At 39.9% G+C, this 11,148-nt stretch overlaps 3 protein-coding genes across 5 annotated transcripts in view; 2 read left to right on the top strand and 1 right to left on the bottom strand.

The window, feature by feature from the left end:
• The first annotated feature begins 349 nt into the window (after nt 1-349).
• Nucleotides 350-7,104, top strand: LOC106805462. The gene is made up of 6 exons (XM_014807051.1): nt 350-371; nt 3,584-3,695; nt 4,342-4,500; nt 4,802-4,929; nt 5,386-5,651; nt 5,921-7,104. Exons 3-6 carry the CDS (start codon nt 4,358-4,360, stop codon nt 6,314-6,316), a joined length of 933 nt encoding a protein of 310 aa, XP_014662537.1. The 5' UTR covers nt 350-371; nt 3,584-3,695; nt 4,342-4,357; the 3' UTR covers nt 6,317-7,104.
• Nucleotides 407-4,434, top strand: LOC106805461 (tigger transposable element-derived protein 6-like). Its single transcript, XM_014807050.1, has 2 exons — nt 407-2,262; nt 4,294-4,434. The coding sequence occupies exon 1, from the start codon at nt 504-506 to the stop codon at nt 2,223-2,225; it is 1,722 nt and encodes a 573-aa protein (XP_014662536.1). The 5' UTR covers nt 407-503; the 3' UTR covers nt 2,226-2,262; nt 4,294-4,434.
• Nucleotides 7,105-7,278: 174 nt separating the features above from the next.
• LOC106805463 (motile sperm domain-containing protein 1-like) overlaps nt 7,279-11,148 on the bottom strand; it is a 10,369-nt gene continuing 6,499 nt past the window's right edge. For 2 of the 3 annotated variants that reach the window (XM_014807053.1, XM_014807054.1), the window contains exons 4-7: nt 9,503-9,633; nt 9,132-9,260; nt 8,711-8,875; nt 7,279-8,427 (exon numbers count right to left, since the gene is read on the bottom strand). In XM_014807053.1, the coding sequence (XP_014662539.1) occupies nt 8,393-8,427; nt 8,711-8,875; nt 9,132-9,260; nt 9,503-9,633 (460 nt within the window). In that variant the 3' untranslated portion in view covers nt 7,279-8,392. The remainder of the gene's footprint in view (nt 8,428-8,710; nt 8,876-9,131; nt 9,261-9,502; nt 9,634-11,148) is intronic. The other variant, XM_014807055.1, reaches the window with a different exon arrangement.

Genomic DNA, 11,148 nt, shown 5'->3' with positions numbered 1-11,148 from the left:
CAAATTTTCTGGGCCCCCCCAGGTGCCCCCCCACTAAAAATTCATGCTTAAAAAAAAAAAATTAAATTAAAAACAATGCCGTTAGAACAGTATAATACAAAGAAAAGTTGTATATTGTGCCCCCCCCCACAAAAATGTAAGGCCCCCCAGTGCCCCCCCACGCTGAAAAAATCCTAGCTACGCCACTGGCAGGCACTGCATGCAGTTTGGCAGTTTGCCACAGCCACAGCCACAGCCACAGGCAACAGCGTTGCAAAGCATCATGGGTAATGTCAAAGGTCAAGTCGTCTAAACAATCCCCAGGTCGTTGTGATTGTGTGATAACCTCGTCAAAAATACACTCGTTATACCGCCATCGAGAGTGTTGGTCGGTATCGGTTGTTCAGTTTCTATGGTAACATACACAGCACATCCACGCGAGTCCTATATATAATAGCATTAGGCTATAGCCTAATACATGTAGTACAGTTTACAGTATTGCATCACATTCATTTGCTAGTAGTATGGCCAGTATGGCGCCAACAAAGCGACCTCGCAGTCGTGTTGCCTTGCAGGCTCGTGAAAAACGTGAAATTTGCGAATTTTCTCAAAAATATCCCATGAAGTCGCAACAAGCAATTGCCGATCATTTCACTGCTCTGTGGGGTAGAGAAATAAAAAGACGAACTGTCGGAGATATCCTACAGGCATCTGACAAGTGGCTTGCCAAGATGTCTACATCAACGCTCAGCTCAAAAAGATTGAGACCTGCTAAACACGCGGACATGGAAAAAGCCCTATTGTTGTGGTTCACGGCAGCCAGGGCAAAAAATATCCCTGTTACGCAGGATATTTTACGGAAGAAAGCAATGTATTTTGGAGAACAACTTAACATTGGTGATGATTTTACTTATTCTAATGGTTGGATCAGTCGATGTAAGAACCGTTTTGGAATATCTAGTCGTAAAATTTGCGGTGAGAGTGCTGGTGTGGATGCAGATGTGATTAAAACGGGAATAGAGAAAGCTAAAGACGTGATTAAAAACTATTCTCCACGGAACGTCTTTAACATGGATGAAACTGGGTTATATTTTGCAATGATACCAGACAGATCACTGACAACGCGCCAGAATGGGACCAAAAAACTGAAAAGTAGAATATCCTTAGCTCTATGTGTCAATGCTGATGGCAGTGAAAAGTGTCGTCTTTTTGTAATCGGAAAAAGCAAACAACCCCATTGCTTTAAAAACTTTAAAGTGAGTTTGTACTGTGACTACGTCGCCAACAAAAATGTCCGGATGACAGGATTATTGTTCCATGATTGGCTCGAAGCCTTCAATACTAAAATGAAGGATCAAAGCCGTAAAGTACTGCTGCTACTAGATAATGCACATTCTCATATCGCACCTGAAAATGAGTTAAGCGAAATTAATATGAGCAATGTAAAGATGCACTTTTTGCCACCAAACACAACGTCGCATATACAGCCTATGGATGCTGGCGTCATTCAAGACATGAAGAGCCATTATCGTCACATGCAAGTACAGCATCTCATTGACGATATTGACAGTAATCGTCCTCCGAAAATTCAACTTAATGATGCAATCAGATACGCTAAAGCCGCATGGGATCGAGTGTCACGCGACACAATTAAGAACTGTTATAAACACTCAAAACTCTTGCCAGATGATTTCTATGAAACACCGTCACAGGCCTCGGTGCCAACTGCAGAAAATCAGGACGGCGGATGTGACATTTTTGACAGTTTAGCTGACCTACAACCTACTGTCAGCGATGTTCCAACTCCGTCGACATCACACTCAGATACCATCAAACGAAATTTATTTCAACGATTAGCGACCGAATTCAACATTGATCTGAGCATGCTGATGACAGAGAGCGAGTTTGTTAATGTTGACAGTGAACTAGCTTCTACCGCGAATCTCGAAGATAACGAAATTATTGACATGGTCGAGTGGGACAGAAATTCGGCCAACGATGATGATGATGATGATGATGATGATGATGATGATGGAAATGACGATGAACTGGTAGAGATTCCGCCCCCATCATCATTTGATGCTCGGAGGTCAATTCAGACTGTGTTGCGATATTTTGAGTCGAACGCGTATTCTACTGAACGTGACATTTCTACAGTGTCCCTGCTACGATCTCGCATGGATTCACTCATTTCGGAAGGTTCTAAACAGACATCAATTACAGACATTAAGAAAGAGAAAGTTTGAACCCCGGACTATCAATGTACTGTACGCAAATTTAAATGTATGTACATGTATATGTGCTGAACTCCGAACTAACGAAAACATTTGTTGTCATGATGTTTCTCTACTGTCTTTTGCCTATTATTGTCGATAATTTCCTGTAAATGCCGTTCAAGTGTTCCTCTGCAACACACAAGTATACTGCAGGCACGCCGCTGTGCACAAACAACAAGAATAAAGAGAATATAGAATATACATTATACAACAAATAAGAATACAGCAAGAACAAAGAACAAATAAGAAGACAACAAGAATAAAGAGTTATTCTTTATTCTTGTTGTCTTCTTATTTGTTCTTTGTTCTTGCTGTATTCTTATTTGTTGTATAATGTATATTCTATATTCTCTTTATTCTTGTTTGTGCACAGCGGCGTGCATGCGGTATACTTGTGTGTTGCAGAGCAGCATTTGAACGGCATTTACAGGAAATTATCGGCAATAATAGGCAAAAGAGAGTAGAGAAACATTTAGATTTTGATAGTAAATACATTTCTTGTTTATTTACTATCATTAGCTCACCTTGACATCGTCAAGCTGAGCTATTGCCATGGGTCGTCGTACGTCCGTCCGTCAACATTTCGCTTCGGTCAACGATAACTCAGGAACCGTTTGGCCCACATGTTTAAAATTGGGTATAGTTGTTACTGCTATGCTCCCATATTAAACGTCCTATTTTGAAGCACGCCAGTTGAAGCACTTTCGAGCCACGGCAATTTATTGGCAAAAATGGGAATTGCCATTAGTCAGTTCAGGTTCAACGGATTTTGCTCATTTTTGGTATGTGAATGAATAAGGGCTAGGGGTTTTGATATGTAAAAAAAAATTATGCAAATTAGGTAGGGTTTGGCAATTATATAGCATATTATATAGACACAAACAGTGTGGTGTCACACTCGTCTGGTTCGTTTTACAAGATTTCATTGACAATATCTTTAATGCAAAATTGGTAATTCCTCTCCACCCTGCCGATAAAATGTCTATATTAGAGTAAAGATTTACAAAACATGTCGGAATGCAGCATAACCTATTTATTTCAAACGCCATCGCTACAAAGTGGGTATAGCGCCATCTACGGTCACAAATTGTGATTCATTTTGGTTTATAAATTATTATTGCGATATACAGATGGCAATCGTTTCTATAATGTACGTCGATGGTCGCTCAATTAAAACTGACTTCTTCTCACTCACTCATTTGTGTCCTTTTTTGTGGTGAGCTACAGTGTCATTGACACTTTCATTTTATTATTGTAACGTTCCAAGTGCCTGTACGTATCCAAGTACGTATTCCAAGTGCAATGTGATGTCCCTTTGCTTGTTTCAGGACAGACGCTTCAACGGTCTCGCCTCAAAGGTGATGAGACTGCATTAGCCGTTTGGGTGTGCTTAGTGATTTTAGGGCTCCAACTCGGGTTTTCAGCAATAGTCACTCCCAGGTATAGGTTCAGTTGCCTGTTTTAGGATCTGGCTGTGCAGTATGCAAAAGTGGATTGACTTAATCGATCCACTCGGACTTACAGTGCATGTTCATGACAGTGCATGTACTGGTGTTAAAATGCATGCCCCACGTGTCGGTCCACTTCCCGAGTAGATGGAGACGATCTTGGAGAACTTGGTGATCATGCCGATTTTTTATTTGACTGTAGATCAGACAGCCATATGCAAGTAATTGAGTCTGAGATCTTAGATCAGTTGGTTGGTCATTTTTATGGCATAAGAAAAAAAGGGTCCCAATATAGTGGCGCTCATAGGGTCTCTGTCCCCCAGGGTACTGCCGGATCGTACCCTGGGTACGGTCCGGTATACTGGAACGTACCCTGGTAACTATCTGATATGGTTAGGGTTAGAGAGTAGGTGTAGACGACTCCCTAGACTCGTTAGTGGAGTAGGCGAGGTACGGTCCGGCATATTAGATAGTACCAGCCACCAGGGTACGTTCGTTCCTTTATACCGGACTGTACCCAGGGTACATTCCGGCAGTACCCTGCATGGGGACATAGACCCTCTCAGCTATAGTGGCCTGTGGTACCCCAGATGTTACAGGTACAGCATGTGTTTACTCCCTCTCAACCGCTGTTACAGAACTTGGAGAATCGAAATGGAGCCTCATTGGATCGAAAAACTTTTCCCACCAAGCCTCACAACAGCAGATGATCTATTCAAGAAGGACAAAGGCTGTGAAAGCTCTAAGCATGAGAAGAAAGCGTTGAAACGAATTCCTCTTGACATAGAACAAATCCGGTAAACCGATATTTGTAGTTTGTCTACAGTACATGATGCAGCCAAAAGAGTATGATAATGAGATTGGCTGCAATATATTCGAGTATTCCTCTCACACACTGGCTATGATACTCCGAAGTCGTATACTCCCTGTTTTATATGTTGCTCCGTATTTGCATTATCAAGAGTCTTGTGTGACTCCTTTTAAATTGTGGTCATGATCTCATTGTTTGTAACTTTGGTGCTTATACCTTGTGTTATTAGGAATTTCTTAGTAGCAAGTATTTACTTCTAACATTGAAAGCCTGTTTACCTGTTACAGTGCTATATATAAGCAGGCCATGATTATCAGTGATGAATTGGATATGCCTGTCAAGTCAACTGATGGATCTTGTGTACAAAATAATTTAAATGTTCAGAAGATCTTGACAAAACCAGGTATTTACACAGGTATTTACTCGAAAAATTGCATGAACCAGTGTTCCAATAGGATGTAGTAAAACAGTACTTAGTATCATTAGCGTGTCTAGCCTAGCAGCAGTAATCACTGATCAGTATTCAATGGAATGTGTTTATCTCGCTCAAGCTAGGCCAGTTACATCGTCATCTTGCTCATGGAATGATCGAGTCTTTGCTATCATTGCAGGGTTAGAAATTGACATTTTTACCAGGGAGCAAGTACTTGCTGCCAGAGAAAAAGGCAGGCAGCAAATTTACCTTCCCAGGCAGAATCTTTGGTGCTTTTACTTTGGTTTATTAGGAATTTCTTGGCAGCGAGTATTTGCTGCCGACGTTGACAGCAAGCAGCAAACTGACCCTTGTAGGGAACAAAACTAGTGCTTTCTGCCAGTAATTTCGAACCCTGCATTAGTATTTTTTAAATAAATAAACACGTTTCTCTTACAGTGATGGTGGACAAAGCCTCATCATGTGGGGAACAAGCTACTTCTATCTGGTCTGACATGGAAAGTGATATCATTGGTGAACAGTGCTCTAAATACAGGATGGAAAATAATTCACTGAGGAAAACATTAGCATGCCAAGAAACGGAACTCAATGAACTAAAGACTTCGTTTGATGTCAAGTCTGTGCAGCTCGAAGAGACAACCGCACTGTTACAGGAAGCCGGTAAAGCAAACCACAGGCAGTATATTCTGAGACAACATTTACAGGTATGATCTGCTATTGCTATGTATGCAGTAGAATTTGTGCAGTTTCGTTGTATCGCTGCATAAATTTTCATGTTCTAATTGAGTTTTTGTAAAAATTGATATGATTCTTTTAAAAAATGAATACATGCATATGTAAATATACTGTGTGAATACATATTGGTTTGGGGACTATACATTGAATATGCAGTAATCTATTATAAATGTGGGGTTTCACAGTTGTCCCTATGGATGGCATTTATATGTAGCTGTTTACTTTTCCAAATCTAAAGGCAGAGCTGAGCTCTTCGAATACACAGCTCTTTGAATGCAACAAATTTCTGAAGGAAGCCAGAAGGAAAAACCATGAGCTACAGGCGCAACTTGACAAGCTACAGAAAGATCAGGCACTGGAGCATGTGCAGCGCAGACTAGCAGAGGTGAGAGTTGACGAAATGAAGATGCAGATGGGGCAAAACGAGCTCCTGGTAACAGAGCGACTGCAGCAGGAAGCTTCCCAACACACGGAGGAGCAGGAAAGGAAGCTGCAGGCGATTTCCTGTGAGCTGCACGAAGAGAGAGAAAAGTACAGACGTGCAGCCGCTGGGCTCGTGGTTTTGCAGAGACATTTTGTGTCACAATCAGATGACAGACTTGGCACAGACGAATTAGACATCGATGTTTTGTGACTACTTGCATTTCGAAGTCATTGGTCCGATGGTCAGCACCACCTCACACAGAAAAACGTAATAAGGTGTGACCCCGGAGGCTTAACTATTTCTTAATTGCTACTCCTTTGAGAATTTGATCATAGTATCCCACATTACTTCGGATCTGTGAATAAAGAATGTAGGGTTCTCCCCAGGAGTTTCAAAGACATGTTGGGTAATCAGGCAATTCATCTCCAATTGCTAATTGGCGTCAATTACGCGTGTTGTAAGTTGTCCCAATACACTGGTACAGTCAATCAGTTTAGAGACGAATACATAAAGCTGTAAAAATACAGAATGACTATGTTGGGATTGTCAAAAATAAAGACAGATGGAAATTGGGGCATGTTGAAGAATTTTCGGGATGTCGCAAATTTGCCTCAGTTTTGAAGGCATGTCCAACCCAAATTGTGTCAAGGCCTGGAAAGAACCATGCAATGTAAAGAGCCTTGGCCGCGTTTCAATAAAAGTTTTTTATTTGCTATTTAATAGAGCACTCCCCCTCTCTCTCTCTCTCTCCCTAGCTCCCTCCCTCCTCATCTCCTCGCCCCCTCTCTCATGCCCCAGTTATGACTTTGTTATGCATAAGTGCTTATAGTAAACGAGGCTTTGCAAAACGTGGCTCAGTATCACTAATGATCCACACAAGTGGGCAATACTGCATGTATGCTCTAATTAGCATCTCACTCACTGTTAGCTTAATACATCATAGCCATAGGCACATACAAATGGTATAAAAGTACAAATATATAGTAACGTTTTTAACACCTTGATCTTACTCTACTTTGTGCAAACACGCATTAATTTCAAGTGCAAATTTCATGCAACAACATGTCAGAATTACATTTCCTTCCCCACTTAGCATTAATTTATTATTCAATGGTATCATCCATTTCTTTAGAAATAACAATATATACATGACAATACATGAAGAATACACGTCTGACTATAGATATAATTTAATGCATGTGTATGTCTACAAACACTGTAAACTTACTTGATCACAAAAAGCCATTTGTAATTTCACCAAGTATTTTTGGGCATTATGAAACTATGTATAATTGGGATAAGACCTATTCCTTCTGTATTCATTACTATATACAGTAAAACGTGTACCATTAGCCCATTTCTCCTCTATCATTTTGGTGTACATTGTTTTATATCATGTTCATGACATGAATTATAAAAATGTTTCAACTCATCCTCCCTACTTTCCATCATAGTTTTATAATCTCAAGTTTAACTAAAATTACATTGTTGTGCCAGGTCTAATATATACTCTTGGCATAAAACCAGTTCACAATACAGCTGCAGAATCTTCCCACATAGCAGAATCACTAGAATCACTGCAATAAATAAATAGTCTATACATTCATACATTTTATGTTATTTACCTTACAATGGAATGGTGAGGATGGCACATAAGTTATGCAAGGTGAGTTTTCACTCATTCACTTGTTGACGATTTTATAGCAATTTACCAAAACGAATAAATACTGAATCAAAGTTCATTACCGTTTTTAGCGCCTATTGCCAAAATTCTCTGCATGCCCATAACTATTCGTATGCTTTGTATCACGGTAATGAAAATGCATGTGTGGATAGTTTTTTCTTTTGTGACTAATAGGTACACTATTGTAAATTTTGGGTATCAGTTCAGTACCACAGGTACACAGTAGCCACAGAAATAGCCTGTAATTTCGATTCTACATTTCTATTAGTAACAAAAGGACCGCAAAAACTACTGTGAGTCAACGTAAAACTAATTGAGTCATTTGAATAGGGTGAACTCGGCACAATCCAATAAGAGAAGTATCACAGTAGTGTGCAATGGTGAGTGTGTGAAACTGGCGTCCGAATAGTATTGAGATTGATGCCTTTGCCAACTCGATGATTAAACTCTCTACGTTCTTATCTTAAACTCTACTGGCTTACATTCCATAGCGGCAAAATAGTCCAATGCATAGCTTCATTATCGGAGCAATGTTATTTTCTGTGGCGCTGCAGACGTAGATCCCGAGTCCAACCATACTATACAATGGTATGACCTTGGTATCACGTTGGTCGAAGCAAGACTACGGTTATCAGTCCTGCAATAAAAAGATCTTGCTCAAAAAAGGATCGCAAGCATTACAGATATTTTGACCACAAATTACATTATGAACATATCTATAATATCAGGAGTAAGATAATATAGATCTATATTATCTTACTCCTGATAATATGTGTGAGTATATATATATGTTCGTGCGTGCGTGCGTGTTATACCATGACCATATTTATACATCAGTATAGATATGTTCATGGTTATATATGGTTTACACTGTGTTGCACTCCAATCCAGTAACAAAACAATAGAGGGTATTAACGCACCTAGCACGTAGGCTGATATAAGTTTCTGATGAATGCTAATATGGAGGTAATCCGGCCACGAAGAAGCTTGGTCACCGACAAGTGGTAGCATCAGTGCAAGCACGCATAACACTCCCACCATGATCACCATGATACTTGATGTTGATGTTGATGTCTCGTGGCCTCCTAGGGGTGGTATTTAGAGTTTAGGTTAAAGTAAACATCACATTGATTCTAGCAAATGCAGTTACACTTGTGCATTTGAAAATCGTGTCTAAATGCAAATCATTTTTTAAATGTACCGTTGAGATTAGACGTTTTGCGTTTGCAGACGTTTAACTACGTAACTTTATTTATAGCAAATGAATAAGAAAAGTTTGCAATTAACAGATTGATTAGCATTGCAGATTTGCAGATAACAGCTGAAACATAAGGGTTGCACCTTCTCGTCGGTCATGTCTATCTGAAAGCCTATACTGTGCTGATGCCTGATGTCTAGTAACTTGAGAACGGGGAAGCTGTTCAAACTGATCCAAATCACTAATATGTCTCTCCCTTTCTTCCTGCATCCCTATAGAAGATGAAAGCACGTGCTAATAATCCTTCACCTAATAACTATCAACAGCAATGCTTACTAATTATGAAAAATTATATTAAAAACACAGGATAAGCTGCTATGGTATAACCATATGCATGGAACCACAGCTTATCATATAAACATGTATTATTATGAACAAACATTCATGGTATTATTATTTACTCCTGAACCTGCATATCTGATTCAAATTGTTTGATCACTCATGACTGTGTTACCTGGCAGAAGTGTGCTTGGAACATCTCTTTTTCCAATAATTTGTCTGGAGCCTGAGTGCTCATACACCTGCACTCTAAACTTGTCCGTGACAGAATAATTGGCCGAATTAATAGCTGTGTGTCTAATCACTCTGAAATTAAGCAGAACGTTTTTCTTTTAAACATTTTCGATCATGTAAAAATATTTCCAGGGCTGCTGCCAAGGGATCACTGGAGACTCACTTATGGCCCTACGCAGCCTGTTTTCTTCTTGCTACAGTAACACCCTGCGTTATTAAAGTAACACGTTACATTAAAAACCTTCATTACGGGAAAATCGGTGTTATCAGATCACATGAATCATGTTATCCCATTGACTTCCATGATATATTTGAATAAGCGTTTTGCCAAAAGGTTTTTGGACAAAAGAAGTAGAAAATCCTCTGATCTTCCTTAGTACAACCACAATTATGAATGCGTGTAAACATTGGCGAACATATGTATTGCCTATTTAATCATGTATGCAGGAAAAGGAGATCAGAATCAGAATTAATATCCCACATCTGGTGTACACTGGACGCAGGGCACTCATTGAGAATGCGCTGCAAGAACAAATGCAAGAGAATGCAAAGAGAATGACTGCATGTAACAACAAGTGCGTAGAGTACATTAAACATTATAGTTTAGATTTAAAAAATGTTAACTTATTATATCCAAAATTTTCTGAAAAGCTGATAATTGCTTTTAAGATTAGGATTTTTCTACAACATTGAAAGCTTGTTCTACAGAAAATATCCTGTTTAACCGAGGTCCTCTCCCCTTTATTCGGTTAAAATAACGTGCGCAAGGATTTTTCCAAAGACATACTGTTAAAGTAATGTGTCCCTTTATATGAGGCCAGATAAAGCGGTACAACTGTAATTCGTTTGTAATATGCATATATACATATAACAGGGCTGGCCCTTGACTTTTTTTTAGGTGGCCGGCCGGGCCACTTGAGTATGAGATTCAGGTGGCCAAATGGATTTTCAGGTGGCCCGGTTGCTACATTTATTAAATAATTTATTTGTATCCTAACTATGGGTAATGTGTTTTGGCAAATAATCGCAATGACATAACTAGATTACGACAACAACAAAGAAAGAACAAAACCCTGACTGAGTTAAATAAGTTTACAAATATTAAAAAGCTTTCAAATCCTCTGCCAGTATCTTTATTAAGTAGCAGAACTCATGTCATTAGGATGTCAATCAAAACCGCCCTTCAATCATTCAATGTCAGTGTGACTGTCATCTGAACTTTCTGATGAATCAGAATCAATTTCTGACATGGGGTCAGACCCATCAGAGTCTGGCTCAGCTGCTGGTCTCTTTTGCACATCCCTACACCCCTCTCCCCTACACCCTCTCTGTCTCTACAGTGTATCATCCCTACACCACTCCCCCTACACCCACCTTGTCTCTACAGTGTATCATCCCTACACCGCTCCCTGTCTCTACAGTGTATCATCCCTACACCCCTCCCTGTCTCTACAGTGTATCATCCCTACACCCCTCCCTGTCTCTACAGTGTATCATCCCTACACCCCTCCCTGTCTCTACAGTGTATCATCCCTACACCCCTCCCTGTCTCTACAGTGTATCATCCCTACACCCTTCCCCCCTACA

This window comes from Priapulus caudatus, unplaced genomic scaffold (genome assembly GCF_000485595.1).
Source record: "Priapulus caudatus unplaced genomic scaffold, Priapulus_caudatus-5.0.1 Scaffold114, whole genome shotgun sequence".
NCBI lineage: Eukaryota > Metazoa > Priapulida > Priapulimorpha > Priapulimorphida > Priapulidae > Priapulus > Priapulus caudatus.
Note: the sequence above shows the minus strand (reverse complement) of the source record. Positions and strands in the feature narration are given on the sequence as shown.

Excerpts from the sequence above, each read along its gene's own strand:
- LOC106805462 (XM_014807051.1), top strand. The coding sequence starts at position 4,358 with ATGGAGCCTCATTGGATCGAAAAACTTTTCCCACCAAGCCTCACAACA. Across the intron at positions 4,501-4,801 it reads CTTGACATAGAACAAATCCG|TGCTATATATAAGCAGGCCA; the intron begins GTAAACCGATAT and ends TACCTGTTACAG. Across the intron at positions 5,652-5,920 it reads TTCTGAGACAACATTTACAG|GCAGAGCTGAGCTCTTCGAA; the intron begins GTATGATCTGCT and ends CCAAATCTAAAG.
- LOC106805461 (XM_014807050.1), top strand. The coding sequence starts at position 504 with ATGGCCAGTATGGCGCCAACAAAGCGACCTCGCAGTCGTGTTGCCTTG.